This window comes from Rhinolophus hipposideros, assembly GCF_964194185.1.
Source record: "Rhinolophus hipposideros genome assembly, chromosome: 21".
Classification (NCBI taxonomy): Eukaryota; Metazoa; Chordata; class Mammalia; order Chiroptera; family Rhinolophidae; genus Rhinolophus; species Rhinolophus hipposideros.
In genome coordinates this window covers 39,366,151-39,386,621 of record NC_138067.1, presented here as the reverse complement: position 1 = coordinate 39,386,621, position 20,471 = coordinate 39,366,151, and the positions used below count along the sequence as shown (strand labels likewise).

At 50.2% G+C, this 20,471-nt stretch overlaps 1 protein-coding gene across 4 annotated transcripts in view; it reads right to left on the bottom strand.

The window, feature by feature from the left end:
* Positions 1-2,122: 2,122 nt before the first annotated feature.
* The window catches only part of HNRNPUL1 (heterogeneous nuclear ribonucleoprotein U like 1), a 32,696-nt gene continuing 14,347 nt past the window's right edge, over positions 2,123-20,471 (bottom strand). For all 4 annotated transcript variants that reach the window (XM_081031985.1, XM_081031987.1, XM_081031984.1 and 1 more), the window contains exons 8-15: positions 16,456-16,722; positions 15,068-15,190; positions 14,833-14,961; positions 7,340-7,508; positions 6,407-6,691; positions 4,948-5,234; positions 3,650-3,841; positions 2,123-3,070 (exon numbers count right to left, since the gene is read on the bottom strand). In XM_081031985.1, the coding sequence (XP_080888111.1) occupies positions 2,954-3,070; positions 3,650-3,841; positions 4,948-5,234; positions 6,407-6,691; positions 7,340-7,508; positions 14,833-14,961; positions 15,068-15,190; positions 16,456-16,722 (1,569 nt within the window). In that variant the 3' untranslated portion in view covers positions 2,123-2,953. The remainder of the gene's footprint in view (positions 3,071-3,649; positions 3,842-4,947; positions 5,235-6,406; positions 6,692-7,339; positions 7,509-14,832; positions 14,962-15,067; positions 15,191-16,455; positions 16,723-20,471) is intronic.

The following is a 20,471-nucleotide window of genomic DNA, read 5'->3' as shown; positions in this document are numbered from 1 at the left end:
CTTAATGACTCCCCCAGAACAAACAACTTAAGTTCAAAGGAGGAGCAGCAGGGGCTGGCCCCGCGGCGCAGGCGGTTGGAGCTCTGTGCCCCTAACTCCGAAGGCTGCCGGTTTGATTCCCACGTGGGACAGGGGGCTCTCAACCACAAGGTTGCCGGTTTGACTCTTCAACTCCCCCCAAGGAATGGTGGGCTCTGCCCCCTGCAACTAAGATTGAACACATCTTGAGCTGAGCTGCTGCTAAGCTCCCAGATGGCTCAGTTGGCTGGATGGAGCACATGCTCTCACCCACAAGGTTGCCAGTTCAACTCCCGCAAGGGGTGGTGGGCTGCGCCCCCTGCAACTAACAACAGCAACTGGACCTGGAGCTGAGCTGTGGCCTCCACAATTAAGACTGAAAGGACAACTTGAAGCTGAATGGCACTTTCCACAACTAAGATTGAAAGGACAACTTGACTTGGAAAAGTCCTGGAAGTACACACTGTTCCCCAATAGTCCTGTTCCCCTTACCCAATAAAATCTTTAAAAAAAAAAAAAAAAAAAAGAGCAGCAAAACATGAAGCTAGTTAAATCATCAGGGGCCTGGCATGTGGCTGCCCCCATAGGCTGTGTCAAGTAGCCTGAACTCCTTTATATCCTGTGGGGATATGGCAGGTGGTATCAGGGTAAGGGACTGGAAATAAGGGAGATCTGTGAGGAGGCTGATGCAGTAATCTAGTGTGGCCACGAGCAGTTTGTATTCACAGGATAAGGGATCTGGAGGAAAGTGGCCCATTTGCTACTCAGGAAAGGTGGGGACTATACTTAAACGTATCACCAGAAGGCCAGCAGAGGGCGCTGTTACCCAACACACGGAACTGTCCGCAAGGCGACTGCCCAGACTGGAGGCCTTCCCTGCCCACTCTCCTTGAAGAGGGAGTGGGGATCTAAGGTTCCCTTTTAGCCCAACTAGCCAACCTTGGCTCCCTCTCACGTTTAGATGTCCCACCCGAGCTCAAAATGAGTAGGTCTTCCTCCTTTGTGTAGCTTGTGTCCGCTTCACAAAGCTCCAAGATACTTCCTGTGAGGGCAGGGATGGGACTGGTTACTCCTGCGCCCCAGTATTGTCCCTCCAAGGGAAGGAAGATAACAGGCTGTGGGGATGCAATCATAAAGTCCTTTACCCTGGGCTATTTAAAAAAATACTCCTTTCTCTAGCAAGCCCTCACTTCACAGCCCCCACCTCAGGCTCTCACAGCTGACCATCAAATGGTGTCCCCATTTGATGACAGGTCCGTGTTACCCTTGGACTCAGAGGCCTGTGAGGGCAGGGTCCAGGGCTGCCTTGGCAATGCCATGTCCCCAGCGCTGTCCAGACTGTGAGGAACAGCAAGCACCTAACATACTGGCTAGATAAGAGAGGTTCCTGGAATCTCCACTCGACTGGACCCAGGAGTGCAGGCAGGAACCGTCCTAAGTCCAGCTCACAAGCCAAGCCTGAGGTAGAAGCCACACCCAGTGATAAGCCCCAACAGGCCGGCCCTGGTTTCCATCCCATCAACCCTGTCACCCTCCACACAGGGACCTGGTTCCACACTGTCTACTCACAAATCCTCTATTCCTGTAGAGATTTGGGACTGGAAAGGCCAGAGGCCAGAGAACCACTTTAAAAATGAACTAGTGGGTTTTAAACTGAGGGCCCCAGGTTTAAGGGGGTATCCCCAGCACCAGAAACGGGGCCAGGCACACAAATCCCTCAGAAAGTGTTTAATGAATGAGTAAATAATGTCCCCTTGGAAAGGCCCCACCCCAATTAAAGGCCACTGCAGTAACACTTCAGGGTTTTAACCCCTCTTCCTTCCTGCTAGGAGGTGCCATGCCATTTATTGAAAGAAAACAAAATAGAACAGGGCAAACACATTTCTTAATAAGTGCAGTTTGTTAAAATCCTGTTAAAACATATGGGTCAAGGGGAAGTTAAAAATAATCAGAGGATCACTGTAGGATAAAACCTTTAAGTGTGGCACCTGGGAGACCTCTGGAGAGGAGGTAGTGGGAGTTCTGAAAGGAAGAAGCCCCCCTCCTCCCCTTTCCCCCTCTTGCCCACTTAATCCCACCAGAAACTACCAAGACGCCCGGAATAAAAGGTTTCAAGTTCAATAGTCACACTCTCTCCAAATACAAAAAGCAGTTACAACTCAACACAGAAGCTTGTGTGCAAAGTTATGAGAAACTGAGACATTGTATAAAAAGTTAGATTAAAGATGATTCTGTGGTTTGTTTGTTTGTTTTGTTTTGAGGGTGTGGCTCTTCCTTGGTTGCCTGAATTCAGCAAGGAAATGGTTATCCTGATGAAATATCAACAGCTGACCCACAGTAAAAACGGACAAATTCTAAAAATTAAAAAAAAGCATAATTACAAAAAAAAAAATCTGTCACTGCTTCCTCCCTCCACATGTTGCTTTTTAAACTTTTTTTAAAAAAGTTTTTGATTTTTTTTTTTTTTTTAAATCCTGAAAAGTAGACAGTAAAACAGCTTCTGGAAGAATTTACAACCAACTGCATGAGGGTCTGGGAAGCCGAGGGTCCGGGAAGCCAAGGGGCTGGAGCAGGGTTGGGATGAGTGGATAGGAAGGGGTCCTCCCCTCAGCCTCACTGTATGACCAAGGGAAAGGAGGGGGTCTTTAGTCAAAAAGGAGGAAGAGAAGAAGAGGAGGAGGAGGAGGAGGAAAAAGAGGAGGGGAAAGGAAGGAAGGGGGTGGGGGGTGGGGGGAGAAACAGAAAATAAAAGGTTATTGTTGCCTGTTTGAATCCAGAGAAAAATGCCCAGCCCTGTGTGGGGGAAGAAGCCCCTCAGAGGGGAGGCAGCCCTGGGATGACCCATTCCCCAGCACCACGGGACCCGGTGGGGGCAGATGAGGGGTCAGGGTGGACGCTGGTGGAGGAAGCGGCAGAGGCCTCCGGGGCACACTGGCTACTGAGTGCTCGTGCCCCCCTGCGTGTTCCCGGTGTAGCTCCCGTAGTCATAGTTCCCGTAGTATGGCGGCCACTGGCCCTGGTTCTGATAGTACTGGTTCCACTGCTGGGCATACTGGGGAGAAACCAAAAGCATCAAGTTGACCTTCATCTAAACCCTCATTTGGCTCCTCTCCTCACGCCCAGGGTAGAGATGGGTACAGTGATAAGTGCCGACATGGGTCCCCTGACAGAGGAATCAAAGCACCTAGGTTTGACAAATGACTGACCTAATGCCACATGGGCGGGCAGTTAGGGAATGCAGCCCAGGTCTCCTGGCTTGCTAACTTAATGTCCTTTCAGGTATAGCTAGATACCACATTCAAAATACTTAATCACAGATACGGCAACCTAGCGCCAACCTAGCAGAACAGTCACTGGCCATGGTGCTGAAGCAGCATCTAGAAGCCACTGCCATAGCCTTTCCTTGCTGCACTGGGGAGAGGGGCTAGAATACTGGCTATTTAGCAGCCAGTGCAGAAGTGTTCACCAAATGGAATGGCTCTAACAAATGAATGCCAGCCAGGGCCAGCAGGCTGCCTGTCTTCTCAGGGATAAGCAGGAACTCAAGTCTGGGGATACACATCCACGTGGGGCCCCTGGAAGTCTCTCCATTCCATCGCCCCCCAGCCCTCACCCCCCTCCTGGCACTTACCTGCTGATACTGGTTATAGCTCGGCTGAGGGTAGGTCTGTGCGGTAGGGGGCGGTGGTGGGGTGTAGGGTGCTGGGGTGTAGCCGCCATAGCTCCCATAGTTGTAGGCAGGTGGAGGTGGAGGTGGAGGTGGTGGGGCTGTATAGCCCTGGCTGTAACCTCCCTGGTTGTAGGGTGGCTGGCTGTAACTCGGCTGGAAAGTGGGGAGAAAAAGCAGGGCTCTGTGAAATAGCCAGCTCAGCTGGGATGGAGGGCCTTCGGAAGCAGTGGGTCGACAAAAGAACTTCCCTGGTGGAGACTGTCTGAGGGCTGAGGGGGGAGGTGGGTCGTCTCTGTGACATGGCAGGACAGGGTAGGATATAAGGCTGTGTTCTGAACTCTAATCCCAGCTCTGAGATCCTGGGGGAGCAAGGCACATAGCACTTCTTCAAATCCCAGGTTGGTTGTTTTTTTTTTTTCTTCTGTAAAATGAGAATTACAACAAAACTACCCCTTCGATTGCCTTTATGTCCAAAAACTATTGGGCACACAGTAAATGGTGGCAATCGTTACAGGAAGAGCTGCTGAGAAAACCAGTAGTGGCAATTTCCTAAGAACTTTCCATGTCCAGGAGGCATTATTAACTCACCCAATCGCCCCACCAGCTCTGTGTGGTGGTTCCATTAGCCTCATTTTATAGATCAGGGAGATGAGGCGCAGGCAGGTGAAATCACTGGGCTCAAGTCACACAGCTAAAGTGGCAGAGCTGGGACTTGACCCCAGGTCTGCCTAGTTCCAGAGCCTTACGCATGAAGCTATAATGCCTTCCCCCAACCCTCACAACAAAGCTTGGATGTGAGTTCTAGTAACAATTCTAGTCCTTATGAGGAAAACGAGGTCCAGAGAGGCGAGGCTCTGTACAAGGTCACAAAACCAGGACGTCACAGGGCTGGGACTTGAATTTGTGCCTGCCCAACTCCTGTTCCAGGAAATTTTCTGGTTAGACCAGGACTGGAAACCATTCATCTGTCTCCTGGCAGCTGCTCCCAGACAAAGGGGTCTGGCCTGGGCAAGGGGTTAACTTCAGTCAAGTGCTTCCTTGGGCATTCAGTGAGCCAGTGACACAGCCAAGAGAAATGTACTTGCTGGAGGGACCAATGCTTACAGATTGCCCCCTGAGGATCTGGCAGGGACCTGGGGATGGTTAGGGTCCTTCCCTGCCAAAAGCACTGCCCAGGAGAAAGGGGCAGGACTGGAGGTAGGAGTGGAGACCTGCGGCTGAAGCAGGTGTTGGTGTGCCCGGGCCCCACGCCCTCTCACCTGAGGAGGGCTGTAGCTGCTGACGGCGGGGGTGCTGGTGCTGGCGCAGGAGCCAGGGATGTTGCTGTTCTTGCTGTAGCTGCCGGCCCCCGGTGGGTTCCGAGCAGGGCTGTAGCTGGGCGGCGGCGGCGGTTGCTGCGGTGGCGGCTGTGGCGGTGGCGGCTGCTGTGGGGGTGGCTGCTGCTGGGGAGCGCGGCTGTAGCTGCCTCTGTTGTTGGAGTTGTTATCCCGGTTGTTGTTACCCCAGCGGTTCGGGTTATAGCCACCACCTCCGCTGCGGTTGAAACCTACATAGGAGAAACCAGACAAGAGGCCCATCATTCTCAACTTGGGACCCTCAGGAGCTGGGTGGTCTTGGTGACTGCTGTGGCCCCAGCGTGACCAGGCACAGAGCAGGAGCTCAATCATGTCAACAACGCACTTCCTGTGAGCTTCCCAGAAGGCTGTGCGCACTCCCCCATGCCTAACACTCGGTCATCACCATCTACTGACAAGTCTGTCTTGCCCACTGGACTACAGGCCTGGAACCTCGCTTTTGGGGTGATCTTCTTTCTACCATGTCCACAGCACCTCGCTAGCCGCTGCACAAATCAGAAGAGATGTTCTAGAAGAGGGGATGCCAAGCACCGGGGATGGTCCCCTCAGGCTTGGTCAAACGGGGGTGGGGGTGGGGCTGGGGCTGGTGCCTTTCCTGAGCCTTTATGCACTTGTTTCTTGGGCCTAGAACCCTTCCCCCTTCCAACTCCTACTGGCCTCTGGACCTTGGCTTGGACATCAGCATCTTAGGAGGACTTTCCTGGGCTCCCCTCCCCCACAGGATGGCTCAGGTGTCACCCAAGTTCATAATACCCCTGGGCTTTCTCAGTAAGCCCAGAATCCTTCTGGACTGTCATTACAGGAATTATCCAGCACAAGACTAAAACACAGTAGGGTATGCTTGTTAAATCACATCATACACTTTTCTGCAACACAGCAGAAGTTGGTGACTAAGAACTTGCGCTTTGGGTCACTTGATCCTAGCTCTAGATTTCGCTGGGCAAAGGCTGGGTAAATGAACCTCGCTAAGCCCCTTTCTGCATTGGTTTTAAAACCAAAAATCAAAACAGTCCTAACATTTGCCTTGTACCAGGTCCTGAGCTGGGACCCAGAACTGGCAGCAAACTTGGTCTGGCCCCTCTTCTCAAGGAGCTTATGGTCAGATGGGGACAAGATTCACAAAAATGACAGCAATGTGACATGTAAATGGACAAGGGCTCCAGCAGCAGCGCCCAGTGGGAGCAGGGCGGCTGAGATGGTTTCCCTGAGGCCCCAGAGTCTCCCTCAGCGTAGTTCTCTCCCAGAGCTCAGCCAGGGCTGCTGCTAGGGAACCTTCATCTGCTGACCTGCTGACTGAACGAGCAGTCACAAAGCCCACAGCTGACCAGGGAACCAGAAGTGAGAACTGTGCGAGACGACTCACCTCCTCGGTAGCTGCCTCCTCCACCGCTGCCTCCCCCTCGGTTCTGGAAGCCTCCTCGGTTGCCCCCGGGGGGGCCTCGGTTGTCGTAGCGTTGGAAACTGCCACCACCCCCACGGCCCCGGAAGCCACCGCTGCCTCGGTTGTCAAAACGCTTTTCAGGGGGTGGCCCAGCCTTGCGGCCTTCCTCGTTGTACTGCCTCACCAGCTTGTCTGCTTCCTCCCTCTGCAGCTCAATGAACAGCACCTCGTCCAGGAAGTCCCCAGCGTCTGGCAACGTGAAGTTGGCTAGGAGGGAGGGAGGGCCGCAGAGGGAACAAGGAGAAGGAGTCAGTGCCTTCTGAGGTCTGGTCCCCTCCACCTCCGGGACACTGGCTTGCCCGATGGGAGAAGGCAGCGGGGACTGGAGAAGCGAGTGCCAGAGATGAGACAGGATCCCCGCCTTGGCTTCTCTGACAATAGCCAGTGGCTAACAAAGACCTCTTCTCCCTTTCCTGAAGAGGTGCTTTAGCCCCACCACACCGGTGTTTATAAATGCTCCGTTCAGCCTCAGCCCAGCGAGCAGGCCAGGCAGGGGGAATCACCTGATTTTTAGAGGAGCAAACTGAGGCTTGCGCAGTCAGCCTACCCAGCGGGTGCCCGAGGCAGGTGGCCGTGCAGGTCTCTAGCATTTACTTCCACATCCTCTCTCTCATCCTGCCTCAGCCCTATCTAGTCTGAAAATCTTGCCACAAGAAAGATATGGGCAACTTTTCCATTCACAGCTGCACCAGACAGGGAAGGGACAAAGCAGAAGCAAATAAAGAACGAGATTTAAAAAAAAAAAAACAAACACCACAAGAGCCAGGGAGGGAAAAACTGTTTAAGGAGCTTTTTTTTTGGTGTTTTTTTAAGGCCCCCATTGAGATGTTCCTCTGGGAATTGCTCATCTCCTACCTTTCATTTCCAAGACCGCGTGATCTGGGACGTCTTTCCCTTCCTCGTCGGTTCGCTTTATTGTTCGGTCTTTTAGGTCCTCGTCAGTGGGACAAATGACAATAGCTTTGCGCTGGAAGCCTTCAAATGGTCTCATTTTTCGTCTCTGCGCTGACCCATAAACGTTTGTCTAGGAGTAGGTAACAGAAGAGGCAAAAGATGGTACATTACAGGATGGTTTTCTCCTCTGCGGGACGTTATGTAGGCCAGGGACTGAGAAAAGGGCACTAGTTCTAAGCAGAGAAACCCAGGAGACCGCTCTTCTTCACTTTTAAGATTCTCGAGTCCACCCTCAGAAAATGAACTGACTTGGCAAAATGACTGCTGACAGGCACAGGACAAGGGACTCCAAATGGCTCGGCTTTGCATTTTAATCCTCTTCTTGGCACTGCGCTTTATTGTGCTTCACGGGTATTGTTCTGTTTTCTTTCTGTTTTTTTTTTTACAAATTGAAGGGAAGACCCTCCAGCAGCAAAAAGTTCACGACTCACTTTATTGCAGTGGCTGAAACTGAATCCACAATGTCTCCAAGGAATGCCTGTTACACACCAGTACGGTAAATAATTCTGAGTATAAGGTATAAAGTTCAGAGGAAGAATGTCGTCTGCCTCCTGCCAGTCCTACTTCCCAGACATAACCTGTATTGAATTTATGTATTTCTAGAAGTATCACTGTGATTTTTAACAAGAATGGAGTATTACAAACTCTTCTGAAGCCTTTTTTCTCTTACCATTTCTCTAACATTATTTTTCTATGCCACTGTTCTCTTTTAATGGCTATACGTTATTTATAGAAAGCGTGCCATAATTAAGCAGCCCCTTTTGACAGTAGTGTAATTTTCACCAACACTGTGGTTCTTTTATTCCCTCAGTCCTCCTCTGAAACATTAAGCCTTACCTATAAGCTTCTAACTAGGGAGACTAGTCCATGCTTTTCGTAAGTGCAGTTTTGCTAATGATTGCCTCCCTTCCTCTAGGTGACGGGCAGGTGCGTCCTGGGCTGGTGCTGGCAGAGCCATGCCCCGGGACACATCTGACTGAGAGCAGTAGCAACAACAGCTTCCATTTATTGAATACCTCGTGTATGCCAGGCCTTTTGGGCCCGGGGCTCAGATCTGCAAAACCTCAGGGCTCCAGACTCAGCCCGTGCATCTGAATCCCCTGGACACGAATGAAAATGCGAGCAGCCCAGCACCCCCTGAGACGCCCTGAGTCCCAATCCCCGGAGGTGGTACCCAGGAATCTATATGGGTATCTGTCATCTCTAAACTAAGATACTCAACGGAACCGGAGTGATGAGGAATACCTGCATTTAAATAGTTTTTAGTGGCCTGACAGGGCCTCAAGAGGGAAGCCGCAGGGAGGAAAGAAAAGGGGCATTAACAAATGGGCAAAAAAAGTTGTATTTTGAAGACGCATCCGGCAGAAACAAAAAAGGCCAGGGTCAAGTCCCGGTGTGACCACAAACTTACTCCAGCCAGTCCCTATAGTTGTTTCACCTATAAAATGGGGACAAAAACCGTCCGTCTTGGGCTGGTGAGGACTGAGCAGGAAGAGCACCACCAAGCACTGACGTGGTGTGAGCACTCCTTCAGTGGGGCCTATCCAGTAGCCTCCAGGGCGGGGGCCACCTTGACCAAGGCAGGGCAGGCAGTCGGGGGGAACGGCCCGGCGTACCCTGGCTCTACGTTGACGTGGCCACATCACACCCGTGTGGCCCTGGGTGAACTACTTCCTCTCAGAGCCTCGGCCTCCTTGTCTGTAAATGAACTTACTGCGTATTTACTGAGTCGCAAGCCCTGGATTGGGAAAACAGTAGGAATGTCACCTGGTCACTATTAAGACTGAAGAAGTTCATGTGAGTGAAAGCTCTGGCTTAGCCCAGTACCTGGCTCTCAGCCAACACTCAACAAATGGGAGCCACTGCCGATATGGCTGTCACTGGTGGGCTGCGGTGGATATTCTTATTGTAATGTTGACTTGAAGCAACCCAGACCAAGGGAAGGTCAGGCTATAGTGACTTCCCATCGGGAAGGCAGGTACAGTGAGACAGGGTGGAAAGAACACAAGTTTTGGCGAAGAAGCTCAGGGATGAAATCCCAGCTGTGCCCTCTACTATTTGTGAGGCTGGAGACAAGTTTCCTAATTAGTCTGAGTCTCAAATTTCTTCACCTGAAAGACAGGGATCACATCGTCTTTCCCCTGGCTCTGGTGAGGATTTGCAGATGTGAAAATGTCGGGCACGTGGCAGGGAGGGAGCAGGGAAAGAAGTCAACACATATAGGGTGGATCTAAAAATACAGCCAACAGGACTGACACTGTCCTAGGAAAGATAAATTTGAGGACAAGACGAGGCACAAGGCATCCTCTCCCAAGACACAAAGAATTGAGCTGGGTTGTGGGTCTGCCCGAGGCCAGTGACCTAGTGCACACCTGATGGGAGATTGGGCTGTGGGTGCAGTTGTTCGCTAAACCAACCAGACCCTGGGGCCCTGACATACACACAAGGCAAAGAGATGGCCTTCACTGTTGCCCAGGGTAAGTGTCCCAATCTTCACGGAGGAGGGAGAGGTGCGTGCGATGGGCACATGCGTGCTGTGATCTGGGCTTTGAGCACTGACTGGCCTAAGGAGGCCTTGGGCCACAAATGGTTAAAAAGCACATCAGGTTCCACGGATTAAGGTCAAGTCCCTCTCTCCACTGTTCTTCCTGGACTCTTCCTAAAAGCAAAGCAGAAGGTGGCATCTGGTCATAGGAAACTAGAATTTGGCTTCCTCCAGCTAAATAATGAGGTTTGCTCCTGGCACCAAAGCCAGAGTGGGTGGGTACCAGGGAGAATGTGGGCCCAGGCCGCCTTGCGGACAACCTATTCCATGGTTTGCCCGTAAGAAGTTTTGACTCCTCTGAACCCCGACAACATGGATCAACACCTCTTGGAGGGTTTCTATGGGGGCAGACCTGCCCTGTCAATGTTCTGAGAAGGGCACAGAGAAGAGAAGCAACGCTGCCAAGAGGGCTAGTCCCTGCAGCTTCATCCTAGGGTGGGAAGGAAGGGGCAGAGCAGACTGAACTCATAGAGAGCTGGCCCCTGTCCTGGGAAGTGGCTAGACTCTGAGGGAGGCCTCCTCAGACACTTTGGAACTGAGGTGTGGAGAACCCTCTAGGCGACTATTTTCAAGACTGCACCTCCCACTCCTACTCCTTGGCTTGGGAAGGGAAGAGGAGCGTCTACACCACACCAGCAGAAATGTAAATACTTGTCCTTCCTGAAGGAAAGTGAATTAGCTGCCAGTGGCTGTTGCCACAGCAAACACAGTGAGGTCAGAGCCCCAGGGCTGGCCCAGCACTGCTGTGGTCACTGGGGGCTGCTGCTAAGAGACCAGCACAACAGCTAGATCAGCTTTGCCAGCTGTGTGGCTCCCTCTGCCTAATTCCTGCTTCTCCCAGGCCCACCCTGCTGGAAGATGCTGACTCTGAGAAGGTCTGAGGCTTGTCGCTGTTCCCTGGCCCCCTGGCTTCCCCCAAAACCCAGCAATGTAGGCCAAAAGACAGGAGTTGGGTTTCTCAGGGAAGCTGTGTGGGTAGTTTTGGTGTGTGACAGCCCGAGGCGGAGAGGAACATAGCAGGCTGCTCACAGCCCAAGTTCTGTGCGAGTCCCACTGTCCCATGTCCACTTTCACTTGTCCCCCCGGCCACAGCTTAGCAGGGTCAGGCTGGCAGTGAGAAACCTGGCTGGATCCCAGAGGAGCAAACTTAAAGCTGGTGATGAGAGTTTGCTCTGGACTCACAGTGAGGTAAACCCAGTGGAAGGAACCACATGTGTAGGAGAGAATTGGCTGGAGTGTCACAATGGACCTGGCTGAGGCCCTGGGGATGACGAGGGTGAAGGAAAGAAACATCCCCTTCACCAATGACTGCCAACAACAGGTGGTTGGGCCTTACTCTAGCCCTGGGTTTGTTTCAGGCAAAGGTGTGGCACCTGTCAAAAGGGCTGTGAAGTCGGACTAGACCCTCACATTCTGATGGTTGAGAAGAGGTTGGTGATGTCACATCTAGCCCTGCATCTCATCACTGGCTCTAGGCTGCTAGAGCCCCGAGGGAGCTCCTAGCCTACAGCCCTCAGTTCTGGGGTGGTTTGGGGCCCTCACATGGCCCTGCAGAGGCCTTTCGCATAAGCCTCAGGAGGGCAACTCTACGGCCTCCGAGGGCCAGCTCCTGCTCTGCACCCAGTCTTGAGGCTCCTTGGTAGGCAAGGGACAGGCTGGCGGCAACTCGACCCAGAGGCTTTCCAACTGGCAACAGAGAACCCCAAAGAGCCACTTGTAGCAATGTGGCCTACTTCCCTTTTCTCCTTTCTCTTCAGCCTTTTACTAGCCAGGCAAATGTAACTACATCCCATCCTAATGAAAACTTGACCATGGCTTCCTACTGCCCTCAGGACAAAACCTCCTCTTTTCAACATCCGCCATGTCCTGGCCCAGGTACCCCACCTCCAAAAAGCATTCCCAACTTCCTACCACGGCCCTAAACATTTGGGGCCGTGGCCATCTGGGATGTCAGCAGACATGTTCTACCAGTAAATCGACAGCGTAACTTTGGATAGGTTCCTTTGCTCTGTGAGGCCTCAGCCTCCCCTGTGGTCCATGTCCATCTCCTTCCTTTTTCTCCTTGGACGTTCCAGAGATGTAACAGCCATATGACCCGAAGAGGATACTCAGGTCACCACAAAATGCAGGTCAAAGCCCACAAAAACCCAAGAGCTTGTGCCCAACGAGACACATCTCGGGGTAGGGGCTGCGGTCCTGGTTTCTGTAGGCATGCTCTCCTTCCCTCTCAAGGATGGACATTTCTGAGGCCAACCTACATAACGGGAGACCCAGGAGAGCCAGGAGGTCAGACATTCGGGAAGAACCAGAGAAGGGAAAGACTGCTCTGGGCTTAGACTGGGACTGTAAGGACTTTGCCTGGAGTACTGGTCTCCACTGGGCTTGCCATCTAGCTCAGGAGACAGCTGTGCGTCCCTGCCAAAGCTGGTGGGGGGGCAAAGGAAGGGGCTGCTCTGAATCTTATTTAAGCCCAAACAGGTTAAACCACTAGTTGTAGACCTCTTCCCAGGCCTGAGTAACCTGTAACTTCAGGCCCTAAGTCAATCCTCTAATCTGTGCTTAACCAGAGGACACCCCCCATGTATCCCCCACCACACTGTCAGGTGCACCTGTACGGCCCTGGGCCCCGTCCCTGAACAAAGCAGCCCATGCTGAGAAGGCCAACAGCGCATCCTCAGAGCTCAGCTGTGCTGTGTCTGCTAAGGTGCTGGGGCCTGACATCCAGAGAGGGCCCACTTTGGAACGTGATGTTAAGATGACCTACCTCTAGGATTAATCCTTCTCCACTGGGCCACAGATTTGAAATGGGTTTCAGAGCTGATGTGTCAGCAAACCGACAAAAAAATGACAGGCAGGGGATACTTGCTGGGGCATCCAGAAAAGGAATCCTCAGAGTGTGACAAGATCGTCACTGCTCCCCCTTTCAGGACACTGAGCCCCACTGGGGCCAAGCTGGACTACAATTCCAAATGCCCTGACAAGACAATGGGGCCAAGCGAGGCCAGGGTTAAAAAACAAAGTCTTCAAAGGGAGGAAGGCGGGCTGTGTGCATATATTGGTGGGGCTACGCTGGGCAGGGAGCCTGGGTGGCTCTTGGATTACCCTGTGCTCAACAGGCCACACCCGCCCCCGGAAATAAATTTATTCTAAACATTAGTCCAATTATTTGTTTTCATCAAAATTTAGTATTCTGGGATCATGTCCTGTCTTCTTGACAAGTATGAGTCTTCAGGGCTCAACCCCATGGTTGTAGCATTGGTCACTGGATGAAAGAACTTTTCCACATCCACCATCTAGAAAAGCAGAACCCAGAGCAGGTCCGTATCTCCACCATCACAGAAGAGGGCCAGGGTATGGCCTAGCCTTGGCCATCTTTTAGTTTTCCTAGCATGGCTGTTCCATCAGCAAAGTACAGATTTCCACTCTCAACACTGAACTACTTGGCAAGATCATTTAATTTGTCTACCAAGAACTATCACCAGCCAAGAGCCTTTTCTTCTTTTTGTCTTTAAGAACTGAGTTCTTACTATGTGCTCTTTTCAAACGTTGGATACAAGGCGTCATTTCTTCAACTGTAAATACAAGATTACTAGTTTATCGCGAAAGGGTATAACTCAGGACCAGCCAGATGAAAGAGGTGCGCAGGGCACAGTATGTGGGAAGGGGTACAGAGCTTCCATGCTCTCTGAGCACGGTGTTCCACGTGTTCACAACCCAGCAGCTCCCGCTCCATTATTTTACATAAGATGCTCACTCCCACGCACAGGCAACTTGGTTCCCTGGAGTTTCCAACCACAGTTCTGGTGAGCCAACCACCCTCACCAGCTCCACCCTCAGCAGGAGCCCTCTGAACTTCTGGTAACCAAGTATCCGGGGTGACATGGACGGAAGGCACTCCAGTACAGCTGCCAGGGCAAGGGTGCTACTCAGTTTACATATTTGCACACTCACAGGTTTTTAAGAAAGCACAAATGCAAGGCTGAGAGGAACGGATGCTTACTTACAGATCCCCACACACAGGATCTGCTACTTGAGAAAACCTTCAGGACAAATGTCAAGAATGACGTCTCATAGGCAATAAACATGAGGAACTCATTACTCGGAGACAGGAATCTTTAATCATGTTTGGGTCATTCGTACTTTTCAGAATGTTGAAAGCCACGGATGATCTTCCTATCCTAACTCAAAACTGTCTAGTTTTTTTTAAAAAGAATATATCGACATCTGGATACAAAATTGTGTTTAATTTCAAAGGTTCTCAGGTCGCCTGACGTGAAAAACCCTCCTCTTAATTTAAATACAGGTACAAAATATGTGACTTAGATATGTACCTGGCAGTCATTAAAAACATGCTAAGAGAAGCCTGGGTATACCTCTCCTGTGGAGTAATTAACAATAATCTCCAACTACCACGTGCCAGGCCCTGTGTTAGGCACATGGGCACCATTATGATCTCCACTTTACAGACCAGGAGAATGAAATTTGAAGGATGAAGTCAGCTGCTCACAGGTAGGCAGCCAGGAAGTGGCGGAGCCAGGACTGACGCCCAGGTCTGTCTGACTCACAATTCCCTTCTCTTTCCATTTCACTAAATAGCTCTCACCTAACGATGTTCTTTTGGGCTGCTGAGAGCCTGAGTTATGCCTGGGCCATGGCCCCAGACCCCACGCAAGATGGGGCTCAGAGAGCTGTGTTAAGAGTCTGGGATTGTGCCGTCATGTGTGGCTGAGCCCCTGACCAGTACTGCAGTTCCAGAGCATTATGGGGAAATAAAAGGATCAGAAGGGAATACTCAGGCACCCAATAGTCCCCTTCCCTCTCCTGGGGCATGAGGGGCACCAGTAAGTACCTGGTCTAGGATGTAGTTGCGTTTTTTGCGGGCGGCAATCTGGATGAGGCGGTTGAGGCACTGGGTGGCCTGCTGGATCAGGACGTCCCAGCGGCCAGCATAATTCCGCTGCCGGCGTAGGCCCATCACCTGTGGGCAGGGGGTGGTGAAGGGTGGGTGGTTCAGGTTGTAGGGCAGCACTCAGCGAGGGCTGGGAGTGGGAGGTGGCTAAGGAGAGATCAGGGGCCGTCCTTACCCGCATCTTATCCATGATGGCATTTGTACCCAGGATATTGTACTTCTTGGAGGGGTTGGAGGCTGCATGTTTGATAGCCCACGTGGTCTTACCAGCAGCAGGCAGGCCCACCATCATCAGAATCTACAAGAAAGGGACGGGAAGGGGCACTGAAGCAGCAGCAGGGTGTGGCACGGCTGCCTGACACCACCCTCACCGATGACCATGAGGGTGACTCTGAACCTCACGGCTGCCTCTGGAAAATGGAATCAACAGCTTCTACTTCACAGTGTTGCTGCTGGGATTCAGAGATAAGCTTGTCAGACCCTCAGCAGAGGGCCTGGCATGGCGTGGGCATGAAATCAAGTGCTGTTATCGTGAGCATTTCCCTTTTTGTTTAGCAGGATTAAATGGCCTCTGATGGGGAAATACCCAGGGAGGGTCTTTCACTAGGACTGGCCGATGGACTGGGCACGGGAAGTGATACCACTTGCCTGGAGTCTGACATGGGGATATGCTGTAAGCATAAGGACAAGTACTGTATCTAATCAGTACATTTAGAACACTAGGCATAACCTAAATGTCCAATAAGGGGAATGGTTAGTTTGTGACACTATTAAACGTGAGTGTAAAAAGAGGCATTCATGTGGTGGGAAAAAGCTCACAAAATAATGTTAAGGGAAAAGGATAGGAAGATATCAAAATGCTTATACCATAAATCTTAATTAAAGTGTGTGTGTGTGCATGAAACAAGCACTCAGCACAGCAAAAAGAACAGGAGAAACTCTAAAACTTTTAAAGTAAACTTATTTGTGAATGGTGGAATTATAGGAAACTAACTTTCTTTGTATTTTCTAGAATATAAAATCACTTGTATACCAGGAAAAACCCCAAACATTACTTTGAGAACAAAGATCACAGTACAGCCTCTACAGCCAAATCAGCCCAAAGGCCAGTTGTCATTTTTGTTCTTAGACAGCCTTAGGTGGGAGTGTGGAGCTGCACAACCTCCTTGTAGAACGTACTGACAAGGAAATGTGCCTTCATATCCTTTTCTGCTGGGAGGAAAGCCTCCTATTTATTCCAGATTCTGACCTCATCCAAGGAGCAGTCAGGAAGGAGAAGTGCGGCAACTTCCTTTGGAACCTTTCTAAGATTCAGGTCTCTCACCTTAACCCTTCCTTCTTTGGCCTAAGCCACACCCACAACTCTCATCTTAGTCTCACAGAAGCTTTCAGCTCAGTCCAGCCCTGAGGAGCCAGGAGCAAGAGGGCCCTTTCTCTAAGGTTACTCATGCAGCAAGGTGGTGCTGCTTTTACCACACGTGGCTGCCAAGTGTTGCTCTTCTACCTCGGCAGTAAGATGGCCCAGGAGAGACATCACCAATTCAGTCTTCCAGGCTCACTCACCTCACACTCTGCTTTGGTCTTTGGTCCGACAGTACCCCGGATCCGCTCACTCAGGGGAAGATGCTGGATGAAGGTGAAGCCAGGCAGGACAGAACAGTAGGGCTCTGCCCTCTGCCCAAAGTTGAACTCTACTGCACAATTCTTCACCAGGACATGAGGGTAGAGGGCCTGACCCCCCAAAGCTTCCTTCTGAATTCGGAAAGCAATACCCATCCACTTCCCGTTCTTGGTGAAGGAAAGTTCCACGTCATTTCCACATTCGAAGTCCTAGAGAAAAAGCCAAAGGAAGATAATTTCGAGCCAAAGCTCAGCTGAAGGCACTGGGACCACAAGTTGGAGAGAACAGATGCAAAGAGTAGAAATATAGCCAGCTTCTCAGATGTATGTATAACCACCCCCGCCCCCAATATACAGATACAATGGGCAGCACCAGATGTGCAGTCCAAAGCCCTCCTTGCCTAAGACTCAAAGGCTGGTGGATGTCAAGCATGTAATTTTAGGAAGGGCAAAGTATTTGAGTCTTATGCTTAGACCGAGACAAAGATGAAGGAAAAGGCAATCCTATCCATCCTCAACCCCCGCAAGAGCAGTCTGTGAAGGTTGTTACAGATGGAAAGAAAGCCACAGCAGGGCCTTTTAAGTCAAGTCCAACCCCACAAATGCAGTCACTTGTTTGTTCAACACTCCTGTTCCCTGAGTTCCTGATTGTCCTAGCGCACATGTCTACGGTGACCTGGGCCCGACAGAGCTCAGGGCCTGGTGAGGAGTCAGACAAGGACACTATCCTAATGCAGTCAGGAGCAAGATTCTCTGAGGTGGGGAGGGCGGATGGACCCGTAAGCCAGGTCCTGAACAAACGGAAGTGAGCCAAGTTTGGGGTGGGAGGAGATAGCCCTAAAGAGAAGTGCTGTTTGTGTATAATTCTGGCAGTGAGAGAACATAGGGTCAGACTGGCTGAAGCATGAAGGATGAGGGGAAGTATTTCAGGTACAGCAGGAGAGCCAGGCAGGGATCATATACACTCATTCAACAACTATCCATTCCTATTGAATTCCTACTGAGCAGCTGAAGCTTAGCGGTTAAGATCCTGTTTTGGAAGTCAGGCTGCTTCAGCTCTGCCATTTACTAACAGTGTGGCCTTGGGCCAGTTATGTCACCTTCAGTTTTCTTACAGAATTGTACAGTGCACAGGGTTGTTTTGAGGGGTTAGTGCACGTACTCTGCAGTGAGTACACAGCGAATGGGGGCTCTCGCTCAAGACTCCAGACACTGTGTTGGGCTGAAGTATGGGGAGGAGACGTGGCCCCTGCCCTCAGCATGTGAGGGGCTCTCCTGTCACCTCGGGAGTTTGGACTTTGTGCTGATGGCAGAGCAGAGCCCCCTGACTTGTTTTGAAACAAGGCGTGGTCTGGTCAAAACTGTGTTTCAGAAAGATCATTTTGGCTGCAGGGTAAAGGTTTACAATTAAGGGAGACTCAAAATTTGATCAAATGGCAGACTGAAGCAAAGCACAAGGTCGGGTTCCTGATTTAAAGTACAAAGTGTGGTATTCTTCCTCTCTTGAATGGGGAGACCACCTTGGGACTTGCCCTTTAAAAAACAGTGCAAACCCCTCCCCCCAAGGAGCTTCCTCACCACCCTCCTCGGTCATCCCAGGATGCAGCTCTGCACAGTCCTTTCTATCTGTGTCTCTGAGTACCCACACAGCTCGAGCCCATACAGGGCAGACACAAACATCTGCCGGACTGAATCCTGCCCCAATCTCTGCACCAGGGGCCCTGCCATGTCTTCTCACGGGAGCGAGAGTGGTCCAGGTCACCTTTGCTCTAGCCTGGAAATGAACATCATGGCTGTTACCTTCCTTGCGGCCACCCACCAGCTTTATTATAGGAATTTACCCACATTGGACATAAACCAGCACCCTCTCCTGACAAATCTACCACTGACAGGGCCATCTGTCCAAGAGGCAAGTGTAGTCCTGTCACTCCTGCTACAATTCCTGGTGCCAGTCTAGGGCCTAACGACCGTAAGTCCTTAAGCCTGGCATTCATCAGTGGGCCATTTTTGTAGCCTCACTCTCATTTCATCTCCCAGGCTCCGCGTATTATCGCTGAAATGAGTTTCACTGTTCTATCTGGCAGGGGTTTGTCCTTTTTGTTTTGTAAATGTTGAGAACTGGAGCCGTGACACAAGTATCCTCCCTTCAGGTTCCCTCAGGTCACCGATTTTCACACCTCCTCCAACCTCTCACCCTGAGCCTTTTTAAAAGTCAGCACCCTTTGAACAGAAGAAATTGCGCATGGAATCTTAAAACAGAAGTAGAGACGAGGTGGTGGAAACGAGAGTCAAGGCCTGGAGTCACACACTCGCAGAGCCTCACGCTCAGGTGGGACCGAGTTTGGGGAACACTGTCACACGCTGATGAGATGTTAAATTGCTGCCTCTCTGGAGTGCAGTCTTGGTGGTAGCTATGAAAATTCAAAAATTCACCACTGACCAAGAAGTAACGCTTTTAGAAATAAATACTACAACTATAGTTCCACAATGTAAAAATGTACAAATTGCTCACCCCAGCACTACTAAATGTGCTCCAATGGGGACGGGGGGGAGACTAAATCACACAGGAGACCACGTGTGGGGACACAAAAAGATCTCTAAGATTTCTGGTAAGTGGGAAAAAGATAAGCTGTCACCACAGCATTGACTGTTCCAGCAAATAACTCTCAGGTTTACCAACAGAAAACTGGCTAAACTAGGGTACATTGACACCTGCATCAGAATACTAGGCAGCCACTAAATAAAAAGGTAGAAACTAACCAAATGCCCACTGACAGAGGGCTGATTACATAAACTTGGTAGATCTACACACTGAGTACAGACAATATAAAAGAAAAAGGAAGTCCTCTAGGCAGATGATATGAAAAGATCTCTAAGATACATGTTAAGCAAAAAAGATGCAGAATAACATGTATAATAAGCTACTTTCTGTGTACAAGAAGAAGAATAACAATCATCTTTCTTGCATTTGGATAAAAAAGTCCTGAGTATCAGTGGGTCCACGTGTGGGGACAGGTATATGTGAACAATGGGTGGAGGAGGAAGGTCTGTAGACTTTAAACTGTGTACTTTTCATATTTCTTGGTGTTTTTAGTAACCATGTGAATTTATTAACTATTCAAAAATATTTTTAATTGAGTTAGATCTATTATCTGTGCAGACAGGGAGAAACAGCCAAGCTTTACTGTCAAATGGAAAAACTTCAAGGTTTAGAATAGAGTACAAACATGGTTAATTTTTGTTTAAGAAACATGCTTTTTATTAAAAAGACAATGAGGTCATGAAAGACAAAGGAACTGAGAAACCGTTTCACACTGAAAAGACATGAGAAGAGAATGTAATACGTGACCCTGAACCAGAAACGAAACTGCTCCAAAGGATATTGTGGAGACAACAGACGAAATTCAAATGTGGAATGAGAAGCAGTAGATAACAGCATTACACCAATATCAAATTTGATAAGCAGACTGTGGTCAAGATGATGAACAGCTTTATTCTTAAGAAATGCATGCTGAAGTATTACGGAATAAAGACGTGATGTAGGCAACCTACTCTCAAATAGGTCAGATAAAGTCATGTATGTGTGTGAGAAAACGGTAAAGCAAATGTTAGAATCTGAACAAGGATCTAGGCGAGTTCTTTGGGCTTTTAAGTTTTCAATTATTTCAAAGTGGAAAAAAAAAAAAGAGTACAGATCTGAGGGAGGGAGAGAACAAGACCAAGAGGACGCATCCACCTGGGTGCCCACTCCTTAGCAGGGCCTCATGGCACATTTGGCAAACACCTATAACTAACTCCTAATGGTAACAGTAGGAAGTAGGGATTTACTTACTACTTCCTAGTTCTAATGGATTAACGTAATGACCTTACATGAAATTCAGAGGTAGGCGCAAAGATTCTCATTCAGAGCAGACTGAAATACTGGGCGGGTAAGTTGCCCAGAGCTGTGAATGGAAAAG